This window comes from Ictidomys tridecemlineatus, chromosome 6 (genome assembly GCF_052094955.1).
Source record: "Ictidomys tridecemlineatus isolate mIctTri1 chromosome 6, mIctTri1.hap1, whole genome shotgun sequence".
Classification (NCBI taxonomy): Eukaryota; Metazoa; Chordata; class Mammalia; order Rodentia; family Sciuridae; genus Ictidomys; species Ictidomys tridecemlineatus.
In genome coordinates, this window is record NC_135482.1 from 86,981,513 (window position 1) to 87,002,270 (window position 20,758).

Here is a 20,758-nt window from a genome sequence, read left to right on the forward strand (position 1 = left end):
AACCATACATTTACCAACAAAATAAAACAAAAAACAGGAGCTGGGATGTGGCTCAAGCCATAGCGTGCTTGCCTGGCATGCGTGCAGCCTGGGCTCGATCCTCAGCATCACATACAAACAGAGATGTTGTGTCTGCCGAAAACTAAAAAAAAATAAATATTAAAATTTAAAAAATAAAAATAAAAAATAAAAAACCCAGAAGAAACAAAACTCCTTTTCACATATAGTGAGTTTGTGAGATTGCTATATTTAGAAGCAATTTAATTAGAAGAAAACACAATAGAAACTGAAATCTTCAGAATACCTCCAATTGCTTAATCACTCATTTGTTAATACTGAATTAATGTACTCAGGACCGGGCTGGGTGTTGAAGACAGAGATGATAACATCCAGCTTTATTCAGCTTTAGAATTATTCAGGAACTAATAGAAACTGCGTCTTGCTTAGTGGACCCCTTATCTCCCTTCACTGCAAGGTTGGCCCTTGTTGACCTTGAAGATTTGTGAAGGAACAGCACAGTGCAGAAACCAGGCAGGCCTCATTCAGTTTTTTTTTTTTTTAATTAGTTGAAATTAAGGTGGGGGAAAAAAAGTCACAGTTTCATCAAATGAACTTTAAATGCTGATGATTAAAATTCAGTTGTATTTTTAAAAAGGTTCAGAAGCAGTGCTACCCATTGGAGAGAAACACATCTAGGATTGGTCCTCTAAAGTTGAATCTCAATGCAACCTAGAAATGTGTATCTATTTGTATTAAGTCTATCCACACAAGATGGTGAGAGTCCAGAAGAGTCAGCGACAGGCAGGCAGGTTTTAGAAAGTACTCGGCGACCGCATCGAAGAAAGAGCCTGTGCGCTGTGCATTAGCTGAGAGCGGAGGCTGCCTCATCCGCGAGAAGGTGACCTCCTCAATTGGGGAGTGGGGGAGGGCGTGCGCATACTGGAGCCCTTGTCCTTGAAGGGGATTGAGCGAGCCGAGGGGAGGGGGTAGGCGGTGCTCGAGTTTCCAATCACAATAGAGAAACCTAAGAGGCTGCGGAGGGTGTGGGCCCCGCCTCCTCCTTGGCTGCAGATCCGGCGCCCGAGGAGACGCGCGCAGCTGACATTGTCTTTGCAAGACTCTTCCTGCGGTCTCCAGAGCCTTCTATCTCCTGGTAGGTTTCTGTCCAGGTCCCCGAATCCTGGCTCACAGACAAACTGGATGGGATGTGCAAGGGAGTAATAGAGTGGCAAAACGGGAGGAGGGACCGAGAAGCACATCTGCTCTCTTGGGCTTGTGCTCCTGAGCATCCCCACTTGGGCCCTGACCCTCGGTTTGGGACTCGGACCTGGTGCGAGACCCGGGAACCGAAGCTGGGGAGGAGAGGCCGCGACGGAGCCCCAGGCTTTGTCCCCAACGCTGCAGGCTCGTCTTCGGCCTGCGTTCTACCTGGGGAGAGACTTGTTGCATTTTTTGCCAAAACCCAGGCCCTACAGTGCTCTAGATCAGCTCAGGGCGGGTGCCATCCCCTGTGCCTACTGGTGGGATCCGGGACTCGTGCTGGAGGAGCTAGGGGTGGGGGAAGGAACCAGATGGGTTATGAAGGCTGGACGATTTTGAACCTGGATCCCAGGGTAGTGGAAAACTGCTCCTGCGTTTGCTGGGATGAGGATAACGGTATCCAGTGGTCTGCAGATTTGGCCCTGCACTACATTTTTTTTCCCCTCTGGCCGCAGGAACCCTATGCGGGCATTTTCCTGGCCTCTTGATGCTCAGGAGCTTTGTTTACTGTGCCAGCATTGGGTGCTGAGAGGAAGGAGGGCCTAGACTTCTCCCCGGAGACTTTATCCAAGGAGATCTGGGTTTGCTGCCCGCCCTCCTCGTGACCTGCCCTTCTCCGCTGCCGCGCGCCTGGAGAAGAGGTGGCTCGTGGGCAGGGAACCATGCAGACTGCAGGTGGGGCCTGGGCTGTGGGGGAAGGGGAGAGCCGGCACGCACTTCGTGGAGGAATTAGATGGCTGTACCCGGTTTTAAAGGGTTAGGGTGAGAGAGATTCTGTAAAGAGGATCTTTGTTCCTGAACTTGAGGCACTGGCTCATTTCTAGTAGTTTATTTATATCCCCCAAGGGTGAGGGATGTAAAGGACCATGAGTCCCTGGTTGCTTTTACGTAATTTGTCATTCTTTTTCCCAACAGCCACCACTCTGATTTGGCAGAGGACTTAAAAAAAGACATTCTAAAAACAAGTAAAAATAAATAAATATTGCCTATTAGAATACCACTCTATTTTTATATGGCAACCAATTCTGGATTTTTGTTTTTCCATGGCTAACTGGAACCCCTGTATACCTAAAGGATCTTAAACTAACAAACAAAAATAAGCTTAATGGGAGGAAATTGCAGTTTTAACTGAGTCCTGCAAGAAGAGATGTAGCATTCTTATGATTCTGCCCAAGTGCAGGACAGGTTTGAATTTCATTTTAAGGTCATCCATTTGTGGAGGCCTTTGCAGGACATTGTATCTTTTAGCATTCACTAGAAAACTGTAAGTGGGATCTGAAAAGGCAAAAATCTCTCAATTTAGTTGTTACCGATTAGGGAAAATAGTTTTCAGAAAGAAAAAAAAAATAGAACATCGAACCAAAATAGCTATTACATGATTATCTCGGAATTCAGGTACTTTATTCCAACTAAGAGTCTTATTGACTCTACAACATGTACAATTACTAAATCTGGTTTTGTTACTTAAAGTCCATTGGAGAGTAGAAGCAAAAATAAGACTAGGATGAGTTGACTCAGTTGGAAACAGGTACAGTAGCCTCAGATGCAACCGTCTATCACAAAAATGGAAAACAAACTTAAATACTAGACATGTTGGGTAACCATTTATAATACATAAATTATGAAGAAAAGGCTTATTTATGGCCTGCAACCTATTTAAAAGGCAGGAGAGTATATTTTGTGTACTAAATTGCCACAGAATTTTTAAGTTTCAGTAAATTTTCTCATTTATTTCAACTACCCAGAAAATTTATCTGATGGCATAGATAAATTGGGTGGTACTGTATAAAATGCTTTCCAACAGATTCATTTTTTAAAAAATTTTATTGCTTTATTTCAAATGGTTTGCAGAGTTTTCATTAATATTATTCATCACCATTTTGTTGTCATCATGTGACACTTACCGTGTGTTCAGTACATTGTGACACATTCTATATGAAATTTAAGAACACCGTATATGATACAGTTTCACTATTAAGAACTAGCCCTTGTAGTAGTTATTAATAGAATATATTCATGATTGGCCATTGTTTTTGACCAAGCTTAAATATGGGTTAAATAGTTTACATAGTTACATATAGATAGGGGCAAAATAAACAAGATAGCTTATTTAAATATAAATGTTCCTGTCTTTTAGCCAGTAAATGAATGATTACAACAAAAATGGGAATAAGATTAATTAAATATATGGAGTGGTAGGCTAAAGAGAAAAATCTCAATTCTAAGGGATTTCTTGGAGGTTTTGTCCTTGATTAAATTTTCCATTATATAAGTCACTTGGTTCCTTAAAATATATTCTGTGTTCTAGAATATTATTGGGATTTTAAATTTTTTATTATTTATTTTTGTGTGGTATTTGTGATTGCATCCAGGGCTTTATGCATGCTAGGCAAGTGCTCTACCACTGTTAATTAAAGTTGTACTTTAATTCAAAATCGCAACAGTTACATCTTAAGGACAACTTCCATTCAGATTTCTTATGTGGACATATGTATAATGTTTTGATTCTTTTCTTGCAGTTCGAAATGGCAACCCTCAAGGAAAAACTCATTGCGCCAGTTGCAGAAGAAGAGACCACAGTCCCAAACAATAAGATCACTGTAGTGGGTGTTGGTCAAGTTGGTATGGCGTGTGCTATCAGCATTCTGGGAAAGGTAAATTTTAAGAACACCATACATGATACAATTTCAGCTTGTAAACAGTCTCTTTATGCATCATAGGATATTATTTTGTCCTTTAAAAGATTTTTCTTTTTCCTGAATAATTTGAAGTAAGTTATGGTCATCATGGCACTTCATTTAAGTACTTGAACATGCATCTGCTAAGAGAATTGTATTCTCCTGTGTAACCTTAACAGAGTTACTATACTCAAGGAATTTAACATTCTTACAATACTATTATGTAACATAGAGCATACATATTTAAAATTCTCCATGTTGTCAAAATCATGTCCTTTATAGCTATTTTCACATCAATCCAAGATCAACTACTTCATATACTTGTGATGTCTCTGGCAATGTCTTGGGTTGGGCACAAGATCACGAGCCACTACACACCTTGTAGATTCAAACAGCAATTCTTTATTCCCGAACTCACACTGGCCTCTACACACCTTCTGGGGAAATTCAAGTTCTGCCCGCTCCAAGGCTCCAAGTTCTGCTGCCGCACAATTCACATCCCAAATGCTTTCTCAATTCAACTCAACGGGAACTCAGGCAGCAGGAACGCCCTATTCCCAGCAGCAATAAACTTAAACCTGGAACTTCCCTAAAACCACATTGTCTTAAACCGGAATGCCCTAAACCCAAGGAGCGGAATACTTCCTAAAACCTACAGGATATACCTTAAACCTGGATCCACCCTGGTCCTTGAGCAGGGTCACCTTTCTCAAACACACATGCAAGGTCACAGTGAATGATTTCCGAGGCAAGTCCATTTAACATGGGGTACGCTGGCAAGGAAATTTCGATGCGTCATTCCTACTTGGCAATGGCCCTCAGCATGTCTCTATGCTTCTTTAATTTAGATATAGGGTCTCCCTGAGTTGCTTAGGACCTCACTAAATTACTGAGGCTGGCTTTGAACTTGCAATCCTCCTGCCTCAGCTTCCTGAGCAGCTGAGATTACAGCACCACCATACCTGTGCCACCATACCTGGCTCCCCAACCCACCTTTACTCCTTGTATCACTAACATTTTTATAGGGTTCATTCAGTTTTGTAGCATGTTCCCCAAGTAATGTTTGTCTAATATTTCCTTGTGATTAGGTTCAGGTTATATTTTGAGGGATGAGATTAGAACCATGTGATATCATGTTCTTCTTGGCACATCACATCAGGAGACACTTGATATTCAACTCATCTCATTTCCAGGAATGCTGAATTTATTCCCTTGGTTAACAGGATGGGTGTAACATTTTTTATTGCAAAGGTCTCTTTATCCTTTATAATTAAGTAATCTGTTTTTTTTTTTTTTTGAGATTGTGAGAATATCTATAATTCCTCTTAAACTTTCAACTAGTAGTTTTATTTTGAAATAATTTCAAACCTACAGAAAATCTGCAAGAATAGTAAGAAAATTAAAACTTTCGTATGCCGTTTACCCAAAATTACTAATTCTCAACATTGTGTTATTCTGTCAGGCGTGTATTTGAGAATAAGTTGCAGACATTATGTTCTTATTTCTAAGTCTCAGTAGATTTCCTCAAGTAGGACATACTCTTGCACAATCAGTGCAATTTGCAATTGCAACACAGCTGCAATACCATTTTCACCTACTTCTCAAGCCTTTGTTCTCTGTACAACTCCTTAGACTTTTGGCTGGCCTCTGTACAACTCCATACTTTTGGCTGGCCCTTGTAATCCAAACTAGTTTGTTTTCTTTAGTTCCTCAGAGCTTTTGAGGAAATGAGCCTTTTTCTTATTTACCTCACTGAATTGGTTCATTGTTTGTATAGATGGCTGCCTTAAAAGTAGGAAGAGGGAAAGGAAAACAAGCAAGCTCTTTTTACCCTCAGTAGAGCACATGGACCACTTTGTATCATGTGTAAGAAACTCCTAGCCAAGCCTAATTCTGTTTGCAAAGTTTTTTTATGCTAGAGATTAAACCTAGGGCCTTGCACATGCTAGGCAAGCATTGTGCCATTGGGCTTTATACCTAGCTCCTACAAGTTTAAATTCTAAAGGAATAAATTTTGAATCTTTGCTGAGAACAGATACCAGAAAAATCATTTGAAATATGAAGTACACCACAAAAGGGGAAAAAAAAATGAAGTGTACTAGTGAAAGTTTTATTCTTTGGCATATATTTCTAGATAGTTTGATTGAGTAGATACCGGTAATTTGAGTAAAGTAATACAGATTGAGTAGTTACTGTTCTTTGGCAGCTTACATTTCTGTATTCAAAGTATTTTAAATTTAAAAAAAAATTTTAAACAAATTCAAGATAAAGGGACTATTCATATTCTTGTTTTCAGATAAGGTGCTGAAGCTGAATAAATTACACAGCCTGTCACAGCTAGCTTGATAAACCTATACATTGAAAATAAAAGAAAAATGCATTTAATACACTTATTAACCTACTGAATATCATAGCTCAGCAACATGGTATACTGGAGAATGTTGTGATTGTGAGGTTAACTGGGAACTGCAACGAGGCCAGGAAAATATCAATAGGCAAAAATAAAAGTGTGTTTCCTAGGGGGCATGTATTGTTTTCCCACACTTGGAAAGTTAAAAAACCTGGAGTCAAAACTTGGTATGTTGGAGTCCATGTCTATTTTGAAGCCAGCACTCTCACCTCTTACCAATAGACTCCAGTTTTTTGTTTTTTTTTCCCTATGCCAGTATTTAGGCAGTTAAAAACATAAATATATTAATAAAATACTAGTAAAGGAGTTTTCTATCCTACTGCTGATCTCAAAATTTGTACTTTTCAGGAAAATCTATTCATAAGAAATGTGGCTATGATTATTTTAGTCAAATTTTAAAACATCTCCAGTAAATATATCGAGACTACATAATAATTTGGCCAGACCAGTGCTTGAGAACAATCCCTGCTGCTAGCACAGCTGAAGTTTTCAAATTTAAATGCTATGATTTATGTTTTTCAATGTTATACTCCTTTCCCCTTAATTTTTCACAAAATGCCTTAGAAATTATGTGGAGACCATTTAAGGATAGTTTTGAAAACATAAACAATGTAAGAAAGAGTTACCTTGTTGAAAACCATTTGCTAGCTAATGTTAAGATACTTTTTAATGGATAAGACTAAAGTAGTTCAAAATTGTTGAAATATTTGGGAAAGATTAGAGAAAGAAAACAGTCCATCAGGTGTTTGCTTATCATTTTATTAATTTCTTGGTGAAATCTGTCAGCAGGTATTAACATCTCTTACTGTTGGGGAGAAAAACCTCACAAGGGCTAAGAGCACCCAGACTGTAAGTGCCAGGCCTGGCCTTTTTGAACGCATGGCTACAGAATACACATTTTACTGTGCCTCCAGAAGGTGGTTGAAGTTGTAGTATCAGAGCAAGAGGTTGTGAAGGCACAAGCCTTCTCTAGACTAGGAAGACAACTGAGTCTTCCTTGCACAGTGCCCTACCATTAAGAGGATTCCTTTATCTTCTGCTTCTCCTTTTATCTGCTTACCCCCCAGCCATTGCCTACATACCAACCAAAGTAGTGGCTCGCCTACTGAAATTCTGTAGGGCCATATGGATCGCCTCTGCCTGTCTCAGAGCAAGGCAAAGGTGTGCACAGCTCCAGGGGTACCAGCAGCATAGCATAGCCACTTCTTCTAGTGCTTGATCATGGTACCATCTCTGACTTCATCTCTTACTCCCAAACGCCGAGTTCATTTCTGACTTGAACCCTTTTATGTGGTTTTCCCTTGGATGTTCTTCCCTAGACCTCAGAGCTGCATGCACATGAATGATAAACTCGGGGATCTCATTCAAGGGCATGACCTTTGCAGGCAGGCCTGCACTGATATCACTTCTCCTTTTGGTCTTTTTTTTTTTAACAAGTGTGTTATTTATTTTAATTTTTTTTTTCTGTATATAGTTTGTATATATTTTGTCTTAATTAGTTACAATGACAGTACAATGATCTTGTCTTTTTGGTCTTAATAGCACTTCTACCATTAGAAATTCCTATTCCCTTCCTATATATCCTGAGAAAGCAAAAATTACTGGATTTGTTCTTGATTCTGTTCTTTTTTATTTATTCACTTATTTATTATTTTTGAGTAATGGGGATCACATCCAGAGCCGTATGTATGCTAGGCAAGTGCTCTACACTGAACTGCACCCATCCCTATTCGTGACTGTATTCTTGATTAGTAGAATAATGTCTGGCATATTCCATAGGAAATATGCATTACACTTATGAATACTCTGGATATTACTGATTAATTGCACTTAAATTTTGTCAAATTTTGGCCCAAGTTTGCCTTTTCAGTTTCTTTTACCAAATATGCCTTGCCAATCTCAGACTCTGCATTTTAGCTTCCAGAAGGAGGATCTGAATGTCAGCTCATCATGTTGTCAGGATTGTGCAAAGCTTTCAGGCAAGATCACCACTATCCCCCAGCCTGAATCCCACTTGTCTTGATTTGGGTGTCCTTGCTTCAGTCAACTATAACTGCATATATATCCTTTCTTGGGATATAAACATAACACAACTCTTAGGAGAATCAACATTGTAGACATGTTGTAAAGTAATTTTTATTTTATACTTCTAGGGATTGAACTCAGGGCTGCATGCATGCTAACCAAGGACTTTACAGCTGAGCTATATCCCCATGCCTTTTTAAATTTTTATTTTGAGACAGTGTTTTGCTGTTTCCCAGGCTGACCTTGAGCTCACATTCTTCCTGCCTCAGCCTCCTGAGTAGGTGGGATTGCAGGTATACACAACTGTGCCCAACAACAAAGTAGTTTTTTCAGTAATAGGTTTTGCTTGAAAGTAGTATATACTTAAATTTTGGTATTTGTACAAGGATAGATAGATGAATGAAACAAACTAAAAGCCTGAGAAGGACCCAGATTATATTCAATAATATGGTAAAAGTGACATTTCAGAGAGGAAGAAAATAAGTTATTGAATAAATGGTGCATGTCCGTTTAGTTAGGTATTTGGAAAAATAATTTCATGCACATTAACCACTTGACCATAAAAATGAAACCATCAAATATTAAGGCATTGGTGCTAGTAATTTATTAGCTAAAAGAACCCAAAGGCAGAACATAAGACCCTGCCCAATCCACATAGGACTTGAGATTCAAAGACACTTTTGTGGTAGATTTAACAAGATGTCAACAATGGTATTCTTATCTTCTAGCTGGTCTTACTCCTTAATAAGATTATTGCTTTTGCAGTTAATGTAAACCTTGCTGTTTCAAACAGTTTTAAATATAACTTAACAGCTTAAGTGGAAAATGTGTATGATAAATTCATAGGATATAGAACATGTGAATAGAAGTGGATTTATTTAAGTCAAACAACAGCATCAGTACTTGGTCACACTTGTTCTATTTGTGTGCCTCCACCTTTGGAGGACATTCAGTCATACAGATCTAGCTAAATTTGGCACTGCGGTTCTTTTTTTTTTTTTTTAGTGCTGGATCTCTTCCTTCCTTGTCAGCTAAAAATGCACTTCTCAGCCAATTCTCTGCACCCACTCAAAAAGAGAGACAGGATCTCAGATCCTGTGACATCCTTTTGTACTTAAGCAGTAAACAGTGTTGCTCTGTTGACTTGAGCCACATACACTTGACGTTTCTAAAATAAGATTGATATTCCTAGTGTTCAGTACCTTGACTGAATGTTATAGCTATTATTAAGTTTATTGTATTCGTTAGGACTTAAAAAACACAAATGGGGATTTTGTGTGATCTTATCAGAGGCTGCAAAGGAACAAACGGTTTTTAAAATGCCAAAATGTGTTTAAGTAAAAATGGATTAAAAATCAATACCAGCATTTGATATATAGTCATCCCAGGACCCATGTGACACCAAAATCTAAGGATCTCATACAATGGCATAGTGTTTGTACATAACCTACACATTTCCTTTATACTGTACATTTGAAATCATCTCTAGATTCCTTATAATACCTAATGCAATGTAAATGCTATGTAAGTCGCTGTTATATTTTTTAAGGAATAATGACAGGAAAAAAAATCTGTACATGTTCACTATAGATATAGTCTTAAAAAAAAAAATTTAAAAAGTGTTGTTGGCTGTTTGGCACTGTGGTGCAAGCCTGTAATCCCAGTGACTTTGGATGGTGAGTCAGGAGGATCGCAAGTTCAAGGCCAGTCTCAACAATTTAGCAAGACTCTAAGCCACTTAGTGAGACCCTGTATCAAAAAATGAAAAAGGTGCTGGAGTTAAAAAATTATAAAAGGGCTCAGTGGTAAAGTACCCTGGGTTCAATCCAGTACCAGAAATAAAAAATATTTTTGATCCAAGTTTATTTGAATTCATGAATGTGGAACCCTCAGAGACAGGACTGACTACCTGGAAATGAGAAAATATTTTTCTAAGTATCCCACAGTTCACAAATTGGCCATATCAAAAGTTTTCAAGTACTGCAATTCAGTTGTTTAACATTAAACTCAGAGAGGCTCCTCCCCATCAAGTCCACTGAAACACTTTTGAGGTTAGCCGGCCCTTTTCATTCTAGCATCTTGGGACCCTGCCCATTTGTAGTCCTATAGCAACCAGGGCCTGCTTCCAGCTAAAGTAGGTCAAGTTTCTCATTGCCTTCTCACTTCTCTGCTGCTTCTCCTCTGCTGGCCTGTGCCCTCCTGACTCCTCCACTTCCACCTGGCCTGCTGTATCTGATCCTTCACACTGCATCCTAGATCCCAGTGGCCTACCTTTTCCTTCATCAATACCCTTTGCCTACGTGGATGATCACACTACTCTTCCTGGAGGGAGTATTTACATTTTTAAATGAACTCTAATATTGACATATCCTATTATTCATTATTTTACTAACAGTCCTAAAAACAGTAGAGGCAAGAACTTTAGTGGTATTTTAATGGGAGGAATAACCACTTCTAAATATTTTGTTTTAGTTGTAGGTGAAAACAATACCTTTATTTTATTCTTGTGTAGTGCTGAGGATCAAACCCAGCACCCCGCATGTGCTAGGCAGCGCTCTACTGCTGAGCCACAACACCAGCCCCAGCCACTTTTTAAATAGTTTGTAAATTATAGGCATCCATAAGAGATGGGAATTTCAAAGGTTGGTTGATGCATCTTCACACATAAGGATTTTCTTGGTGTTCCCATTGAAGTGTCTGAATTAATCAGCTTTTAAGTCCACATGTTTTTAAAGCATAATTGTATTATGGAATCATGATTGAATGCCTAACCCCAAGGTAGAATTGTTGAGGATCTTAGCTACATGGTGCTTAGCATTTAAATGGTCTCTCTGAGTCAGACCATGTGTAGAGGCATCCTAGCATGGCTTTAAGTACTAATGCCTGCTTTTTTTGTTGTTGTTTTTAGTCTCTGGCTGATGAACTTGCCCTGGTGGATGTTTTGGAAGATAAGCTCAAAGGAGAAATGATGGATCTGCAGCATGGCAGCTTATTTCTTCAAACCCCTAAAATTGTGGCAGATAAAGGTAGTTTAATTTCATGCCCAATGTGATCTGATATTAAATTGATGTTTTTAGTGAGAAAAAAAAAATGCACTTGGAATGCACTTTACAGCATAATAAACTTAACTTTTATTTTGAATTTATTTATCATTATTGTTATTTTGCAGTGCTAGGAATCAAACCCAGTGTCCTTGTACATGCTAGACAAGTGCTGTAACACTGAGGTATACCCCTGTCCTAAATTAATTAGCAAAACTCAAACTTTTGGAACAGTTACTTCAGTGACTGTCAACAATGAAATGTTGATGACCTATTTTAGTATTTTCTTCAAAAAAACTACAAAATTTTCATCTAATTATAATTTTTTTCTCCTTTAAAAAAAACTTATTTCTGTATTATGTTCTAATTTTCATCCTTAAGGCATTAATTTTACATTCCCTTGTCAATGGACAGTTACTAGAAATGAATTTATTAGCCAACAATGATCATGGCTATATATATATCACTAAGAGAAAATAACCAATTATGATAAATAGCATTGTTTGGGTTGTTGTGTACCATATTTCTCCTATAGTCCAGGTTTTTTTTCACCAGTTTCTAGAAACCCATTTTCCATCCACTTTGCTAAAAAGCAATTGACCTTTTCACATTGGAAGAACATGTTCAAAATGATCGTGGATTCTACATTCCATGTAACTGCACTTGTTATTTTTACACCCCAATTTGATGATGCTTTTCCTCAAATGAAAGTTTGAATATACTTATTTCTTTAAAAGATCTCCTGCCTTTGCATAGGCTCTTGTCTGTGTCCTAAGACCTCTAGCAGGGCCTACATACATCTTCACAATTTGAAATGACCTGCATTTCCATGTGTCTCAGCTGCTTCTTCTCCCTCATTCCCTGATGGGAAATTGGTCTTCCCATCCTGGTGAATCCAGTGTTGGCAGTTTCTTTTTTTTCCTCCAATTCTAGCAATTTGAATGCCTCAAAGAAACCAAATAATAGGTATTGTTAGTTGAATTAGTAATGTTGAGGGGAACATGTAGAGCATTTTTTTTTCCATGTATTATCTTACTTCACAAGAGTCCTATGAGGGAACAATACTGTTATTACCTCCACTTTATGGGAGAGGAGTGTTAATAACTGTTAAAAGTCACATTACAGCAGTTCAGTTCTGTGACCCCCTCCATGGCTATTGCATGCAAGGATCACATTAAATCTTCAAGTCCAAAGGTTTTGAAACGGACATACTTTGACCAAAAAAATGAAATGTTTTTCAGAGAAGTTCATACTGCTGAAAAGTGAATATGCTCCTTTAAAATTTCAGTTTATAGCCAAAAACAGTGTCTTCTCCTGAGATCTTATTAGCATTATATGCCTAAAAACAACTTAAAATTGATTTTCTTTATTTTACTTAATTTTTCTTTTTTTACTAAGAGTACAAAAATAGATTTTTGTTGTTGGAAATCTGCCTGTTGTACTTTAGACTCACTTTGTATGCTTTGGTTTATTCCTGAAAATTCAATAAATTTCTTAGGTAGAAACATAATTTAGGGTCATCTTTATTTCCTTGATTGATTTTTTTGAGTCAGTTTTACAGTTGGATTGCTTCAGTGTAGCTCAAGGAGGAAAATGGCTGCAGGGACATTGGACTTGAAAGTCTGTTTTGTTTTGTGATACTAGGGATTGAACTCAGGGCCTTGTGGATGCTCAGGAAGCACTCTGCCACCAAGCTGCATCGCCAGCCCAAACTTTCAATACTGAAAACTTAATTGTCATTGAGTTCTAGAAGCTTATGTCTAGTGCTAGAGCATCTCATATATATGTTTGATGAAAAGTTGTATTTAAGGAATGCCTTTTCTTCCTTTTTTTAAGATTACTCTGTGACTGCCAATTCTAAGATCGTGGTCGTAACTGCAGGAGTCCGTCAGCAGGAGGGGGAGAGTCGTCTCAATCTGGTGCAGAGAAATGTCAATGTCTTCAAATTCATTATTCCTCAGATTGTCAAGTACAGTCCCGATTGCATCATAATTGTGGTTTCCAACCCAGGTATTATAATATTTTAAGTCTCAGTTTTGTTCCGTTTAATGTTTGGATTTTTTGTGTTGTTGTTTTGGACTTAAAGTCAGTCCCTGTGTTTGCTAGCAGAGGTGGCTCACATGTCTTTGGTTTTTACCTACAAAAGGATGATGTTTGCAAAATAAACGACACTGCCCTCTTACTCTTTCATCTGGGTTTATTGTAAAGTCTAAAGGCTTTCAAAATTTTTTAAAAGATTATCCTGGTAGGAAGAATAAAAAAGGGCTGAAACATTTGGACAGGGCTTCAATTTGTTTAAAAAAAATAATAATAATAATAATAACTTTTTGACCTTCTCTCTTCTAGAAAACGCAATCTGGTGTCCTAATCTCTAAAAAAGTTTTAGGATTGCCAGGTAAAATGGCACATGCCTGTAATCCCAGTGTATCTGGAGGCTGAGGTAAAAGGATTACAAATTCAAGGCCAGCCTCAGCATGTTAGCAAGAACCTGTCTCAAAAAATAAAAAGGATTGGGAATGTGGCTCAATGGTTAAGGATCCCTGGGGTCAATCCCAGGTACCAAGAAAACAACAACAAAAACTTTTAGGATTGAATCACATTGAAATTTGAAAAAGAATTTTTAAAAGTTACTGATCAGTTCCATTTTAAAAATAGAAATTTATTATATTGATGGACAAATATTTGCTGACACCAAATGTTATAACTTAAAAACTGCTTTCCTTGCCAAATCTATCCTCAAACTATGTGGATAAATTGCATGCAAGGATCACATTCTGACTAGAAACAATGCTACTTTTTTTGCCTTCTAGAATAAAGGAGGCCATTGTTATGGACCAGGCTCCTGCACAAGGCTCTAACAGATCAGGCTAAAAGTCAAAATGGAGTCACTCAGGAGTTCCACATCACCACAGTGAAACTAAGCCATTTATCAGATCAGATAAATCTGGACTGGAGAGATATCAGCCAATTTTCCCAAGCAGGCAGTTTCAACTGGCATGCTGTGTTGTTAATCCTTTTTTTTTTTTTTTTGGTACTGAATATTTACCTTAAGGGTGCTTACCACTGAGTCACATCTCCAGCCCTTTTTTAAATATTTTATTTAGAGATGAATTGTGCTTTTTAATGTTTTATTTAGAGACAGGGTCTCCCTAAGTTGCTTAGGGCCTTGCTAAATTGCTGAGGCTGTTTTTTGAACTTGCAATCCTTCTGCCTCAGCTTCTCAGGCCAGTGGGATTACAGGTGAGCACCACCATGCTTGGCTCTGTTTTAATCTTGACACAGAAGAAGTCATCTAAAATACTCTGAAATTAACTGGTTATTTTTCACTGTTCTGTCCTCACTTTATAAGGAATGTAACTGAAATGACCCATCCACTTCTTGTTGTTTTATAACTGCTTTTTTCAGCCTTTCTCTGCTTATAAAACCAAACTTTTCTGCTCAGCCAAGTAGACACTATAATTTATGGGATGAAGTGCTGCCTAAGTCAATTAAGATCCTTAAACTAAGTTGTAATTTTGTCCTCTGACAGCTTAAATGGTTCATATTTACTCTATAATGTCTACAATTTGGTGAGCACAGCAGACACATTGATAAGATGGTGAAACTGATTATCTTTGGTATTTCACCTAAAGGAAGACTGTGACTAAGAGCCAGGGAAATCTTTACAGTTTATTGAACATTGTGAGTAGGAAGCTAGCAAGGACAGAGATGACTTCAGTATTATTCTTACCCACTTTAAACCTAGATTGGACCTTACTAAATGGTTCTGTCTTGTTTATAAATATGTATGTGATAGGCAGATACAAAACAGGAATGACAGCTAGCCCTATTAAGTTGCTGTACCCTGTGCCTCAGGCAGGTGTCACTAACTGATTATATATCTTTCTAGCTTAAAATAGCCTAGCCAGCATGTACAGGCCAGTGGAGGTGGAGGATGCAGAGTTGACTTGGAGCTTCTTGTGTGCATATTTTTCTGCTCTTTCCAGTTTCTCCTCTATCTAAGTGCTGTGGTCCTATCTGAGCTAACAGAAGTTTTACCTCTGTGGAGTTGTAAGGCTGTGCCACACTGAAACAAAGGTTATGTCATGGATGTCCTTTCATTAAATAGTAGAAAAATTTAATATCACCTACTGTCAACAAGAGGCTGAGACAGCAGGATCCCAAGTTCTAGGGACTTCAAGTCAGGTTCATGGCAACTTAGTGAGATCCTTTCTCAAAACAAGATTTTTTAAAAAGTTTACTGAATAATATATGATAACATGCCTGGGTAATTTAGTAATAAATGGTTTTTGGTTTGTGATGGCAATTGTTATCATCATAGAATGTTAGAATTGGTGAAAATCTATGTGAGGATCTGATTCAACCCTTTTCTTTCAACTTAACCCATCTGCAAGGTTCCTAAGTATTCTTATGTCAGGTAATGATATAAATAGAAAGTCATAATTTATTGTATATTCCATATTTTACAGTCTCTCTCTAATAATGCTTCAAGGTTTGTTCTTGTTTCTCTCACTCACTATCTCTAATTATGAAAAGTGAAAAGTATTACATCTTTCTGGCCACATCTCCTTAGAGAAATGAGGAAGTTGGGGAGGAGGAAGCCAAGGATAGCAGTTGAAGTCAGTTTTGATTTACTTACCTGTATTTTTTCTAAAATACTCAGTGGACATTCTTACGTATGTTACCTGGAAACTAAGTGGATTACCCAAACACCGAGTGATTGGAAGTGGGTGTAATCTGGATTCTGCTAGATTTCGCTATCTTATGGCTGAGAAACTTGGCATTCATCCCAGCAGCTGCCACGGATGGATTCTGGGAGAACATGGCGACTCAAGTGGTAAAAAAAAAATAGAAAATGTTTACTGTATTCTTATGGTCTTAAGTCTTGCCATTATTTACTCTGATTTGTTAAGTATAAAGCATAGTCCTCTGGCTCTTTCTCCAAAAGTCCCTTAGTGTGTACTTACTAAAAACAAGGGTTTTCTTTTTTCTGACCATAGTACTCTTACCAAAATCAAAACATGTGTCATTGATGCCGTATTATCTAATCTGCAGTTCATTGCGGATGTCTCTGTCTGTCACTAATATTACCTAAGCCCTTTTTCTCAGTTCAGGAGCCATCCTAACATTACATATTAATTACATCTAGCTCTATCTCCTTACTCTCTTTAATCTGGAATACTGTCTCAACCTTTATTTTTTTTTTTTAATAATCTTGACATTTTTGAAAAATCAGATGAGTTATTTTGTAGAATGTCCATCAATTAGGTTTGTCTCATGGTTTCCTCATGGTTAGGTTTAATTTTTGTACTTTTGATAAACACCACAAAAGTGATGTTGTCGTACCCTGGAGCATCTTAACAGGAAGTCCATGACTGTTGTCCACTGTTCTGTTCTCTCATTACTCTTTGATTTTTCCCCAAATATGATGATGATGATGATGATGATGATGATGATGATGATGATGATTTCCATATTGATATTGATCTGTATTGTCTACATGAAATGAAAGAGAATTAAACTGATCTCACATGGACACCATTATGCAGATTTCACCAAAGACCCTGAAAACGCCAAACTGGCTTGATGTGGCAAACTTCATGAATTAATGGGGTCTTACTTGACTGTGAGCAGCTTTGCCTTCATAGCTGTTAGCTACCCTAGACTTCACCCTGCCTCCACTTGTACTTCCTGAGTCTGGGTGTTCTCCAGAGGTTTCCAAGGAGCACATAACTTAAGTTTACAGGTCCAGTTCACATGCCAGTCTTTGTAACACTTTCTAATATTCTTCTCCCCTAAATTAAACAGACCCTTACATATTTCATTGTATCTGGATGTAATTATTCTGTTTGGGGGGTCTTACCCTAGATGAATTAATTGATTAATTAATTAATTTTTTACTTAGAATAAATGGGTTCTATTAGAAAAAAGTAAGCCGTAGGCAAGTTTGAAAACTACTCAAATCAAAAATTCAGGATGGTCCCAAACTAGAATACATTGTGATTTGACAAACCTAGAGAGAGGCAAAGAATTTCCATATCCTTTGTAACTATGACATGGTGATTGTTTTGCACCAAACTTGTTGAAAATTAAAAGTTCAGAAATGTTGCTATTTGAAGGCAAGTGTCAGATCAAATGTCTTAGGGGGGGACTGTTCTAGGGGCATTTATTTGTCATTGGAGTGGTATCAACCAGTATTCAGTGACTTGCATTAGAGGCAGAATCTGGATTAAGAGATTTTAAAGATAGAAATATTTAGAATGCCTATCTTTTTTTTTTTTTTTTTTTTAATAGTGGCTGTGTGGAGTGGAGTGAACGTGGCTGGTGTTTCTCTCCAGGAACTAAATCCAGAAATGGGAACAGACAGCGATAGTGAAAACTGGAAGGAAGTGCATAAGATGGTGGTTGAAAGGCAAGTGGAAGGGAGCTTGGTTTAAGATGATTTCTTTTCCTGTTTACCTAGGTAAAATTGCCAGTAGTTTTCATGGCTGCTTAAACTGATTAAATGTAGTCAGTAGGTAGTTATCACCTTAGATTGGTCAAGCTTGCTATTTCAGTCCCCCTAGGGAAAGCAAATATTTTCTCTCTAGAGAGAGATCTATTACAGAGGTAACCCTAGCCCAACATGGAATTAACAAGGGAGGAGGGCCTTCATGTTGCCTCCTGTCAACAAATAAGTGTAGTTTACTTAGGAAGGTAAACCTAGACACATGTCATCTCATAATTGCCTTTGAAAAGTATCAAAGGCAAATTGCTGAAAGTATTTAAACTGTCCTGTGCTGATCTTTTACATTCAACTAAAGATTACCCCCATTCTTTTTCTGTGGGCTTTGCCCATCGTAAAATAAAGTGTATTTCAAAATAGTCAATAATGTGGGTCTAGGATTACATCACGACACTGACATTGTGTAATCTTGGGAGCCTTTCAGCCTTTAAAGTGAATCTCCTCTGTAGAGTTGTATAGTCATAGTCTTACTGCTAAAATCAAGTAAAAGCATACTCACATGGGGACACATTTAAAAATTGATAAGCATTCAGCAGGGTATACATTATTTGCAGACAATTTTTACAGTAAGACTAACTGACATCTCAAAGAAAATTTTGTCGAATTTAATTTTAATGGCTTTTTTTTTTTTTGAGGAATTTGACATGTAGAAAAAATAATCTCCAATTTGAAAACCTCTTCATAAATTATCAATACATTAATAGATTGCCTATCATGCTATTTGCAGTTTGTGCATTTTGCTTGTATATGAATTAATTTAACACTACTTAGTTTATGAAATAGACAACATTACGTCCATTTTAAAGAAGAGGGAACAAGCAAGAAACATAAAATAATTTATTCAAGATTACAGTTAGTAAGAAATAAAGCAGAAGTCAAATCCAGGGCTCTGGTTTTAGTGATCCTTATGATTTATTTTCCTTAGTGCCTATGAAGTCATCAAGCTGAAAGGATACACCAACTGGGCTATTGGGTTAAGTGTGGCTGACCTCATTGAATCCATGTTTAAAAATCTATCCAGAATTCACCCAGTATCAACCATGGTAAAGGTAAGTCATACAGTGAAAAATATATAAATGTGAGCATTATATTCTAAAACAAATTTATTTTTTAAAGGATAAGGTAAAATTACAGTTCAAAATTTTTTCTATATTTCAAAGTTTTGCATAAACTCTTTCCTTATTCCAATAGAAGTCTAGAACAAGAGCACAAAACTTGAGGAATTTATGACATCTGACAATTTTTGATAATTTTTTCTTCTATGATGTGGCAAACTAAACATTACGAATGAATCTTTTTCAGCATACCCTTACAATACATGATTATTTGCATGTGTATAACAGTTTCATTTTAAGTTGGTGTGATGAACTTGTAGACCCACCTGTCATGTGTACTCGATACCTTAATAAATTCACCATCATTCAAAAGCTGTGGAGCAAAACCACAAAATAGTTCAGATTATATTGAAGCATTAAAGACAGCTGACTCATTTTCCACAAGTCAATGTCAAGGGTGAAAAAAAATCAGTGGGGAGTGCAGTAAGCAAAAACACGCAGAAGGGAGACACAGAAGTCTTTAGGGATAAAACATGGTATCTCTAGATGTTTGTTTTAAAATAGTAACTTTAAAAAGCAAGTATGGCAAAAATTGAGTAATGGCAGCATCTTGAGATATGTACTGTACTTTTATATATGTACAAAAAATTTTGAAATTAAAAGTTTAAAAGATTGTATTGAAGTAACCTTAATATAAATAAGTAATCTGACTAGTTTTAGAGTTAAATTGACCCTTTGAATAAATTACCTAATATGACTAGTAAAGTGCTTTTGGAAATGATAATTTTTTTGTCAGCAACTCTTGGGTGCGACAAAGAATCTCAGCTTTTAGTGGCCTCCAGCTACTCCTTAGGACATCAGGTTGGCCATCCTCATTCATTGTTTCTTCTACTTATTAAATATTACCACCTATTTAATTCCTTCCTTAACTAAAAATCTTTAAGAAACCTGGGGTTTTGTGAAAGCAATCCATTAAGAACTGAAGTTGGGCTGGGGATGTGGCTCAACGGTAGCACACTCGCCTGGATGCACGAGGCACTGGGTTCGATCCTCAGCACCACATAAAAATAAAATAAAGATGTTGTGTCCACCAAAAACTAAAAAATATTAAAAATTTTTCTCTTTCTCTCTCTAAAAAAAAGAACTGAAATTGGAAACAATCTAATTTGAAGATTCATTTGTCAAGTTTTATTCAAGTGCATCTAAATAGAGAATAATGTTCAATAAAACACATTCAGTAAAGCTCAGTCAAGGACTTATTATTTTCTTATAGCTATCTAGTTTTATCATAGTTCATGTTTGCATTCTTCATGTAGAAACCCTACTTCAAAACATGAGTCTAGAATGAGTTTGTGCTTATCCAGTTTTCTACAATTCTCTGTTCAAACATAGTTCCTTTGATCATTTTTAATCAAATGCATTTTTTCTTGCAGGGGATGTATGGCATTGAAAATGAAGTCTTCCTGAGCCTTCCATGTGTCCTCAATGCTCGGGGATTAACCAGTGTCATCAACCAGAAGCTGAAGGATGATGAGGTTGCTCAGCTCAAGAAAAGTGCAGATACCCTGTGGGACATCCAGAAAGACCTAAAAGACCTGTGACTACCGAGCTCTAGGCTATAGAAATTGGAAACCCTGAGCCTTTAGTCTGCATCCATGTTCGTGGGTCAGTTTGCTGCTTCTTTAATATGCGATATGGGCTACAGGATCAAAGCCCAGGCTCGTTTTAGTGCTTGCAATAAGAGCTCTTGAACAAATAAAATTAACTGTTCTAGTGTGCTTCCA

General features: G+C 37.4%; 1 protein-coding gene across 1 annotated transcript; it reads left to right on the plus strand.

Moving 5' to 3' along the window:
- Positions 1-993: 993 nt before the first annotated feature.
- Positions 994-20,758, plus strand: Ldhb (lactate dehydrogenase B). The gene is made up of 8 exons (XM_078015119.1): positions 994-1,153; positions 3,780-3,914; positions 11,282-11,399; positions 13,251-13,424; positions 16,078-16,251; positions 17,709-17,826; positions 18,845-18,968; positions 20,408-20,758. Exons 2-8 carry the CDS (start codon positions 3,786-3,788, stop codon positions 20,573-20,575), a joined length of 1,005 nt encoding a protein of 334 aa, XP_077871245.1. The 5' UTR covers positions 994-1,153; positions 3,780-3,785; the 3' UTR covers positions 20,576-20,758.

Excerpts from the sequence above, each read along its gene's own strand:
- Ldhb (XM_078015119.1), top strand. The coding sequence starts at position 3,786 with ATGGCAACCCTCAAGGAAAAACTCATTGCGCCAGTTGCAGAAGAAGAG. Across the intron at positions 11,400-13,250 it reads TAAAATTGTGGCAGATAAAG|ATTACTCTGTGACTGCCAAT; the intron begins GTAGTTTAATTT and ends CCTTTTTTTAAG. Across the intron at positions 17,827-18,844 it reads CATAAGATGGTGGTTGAAAG|TGCCTATGAAGTCATCAAGC; the intron begins GCAAGTGGAAGG and ends TATTTTCCTTAG.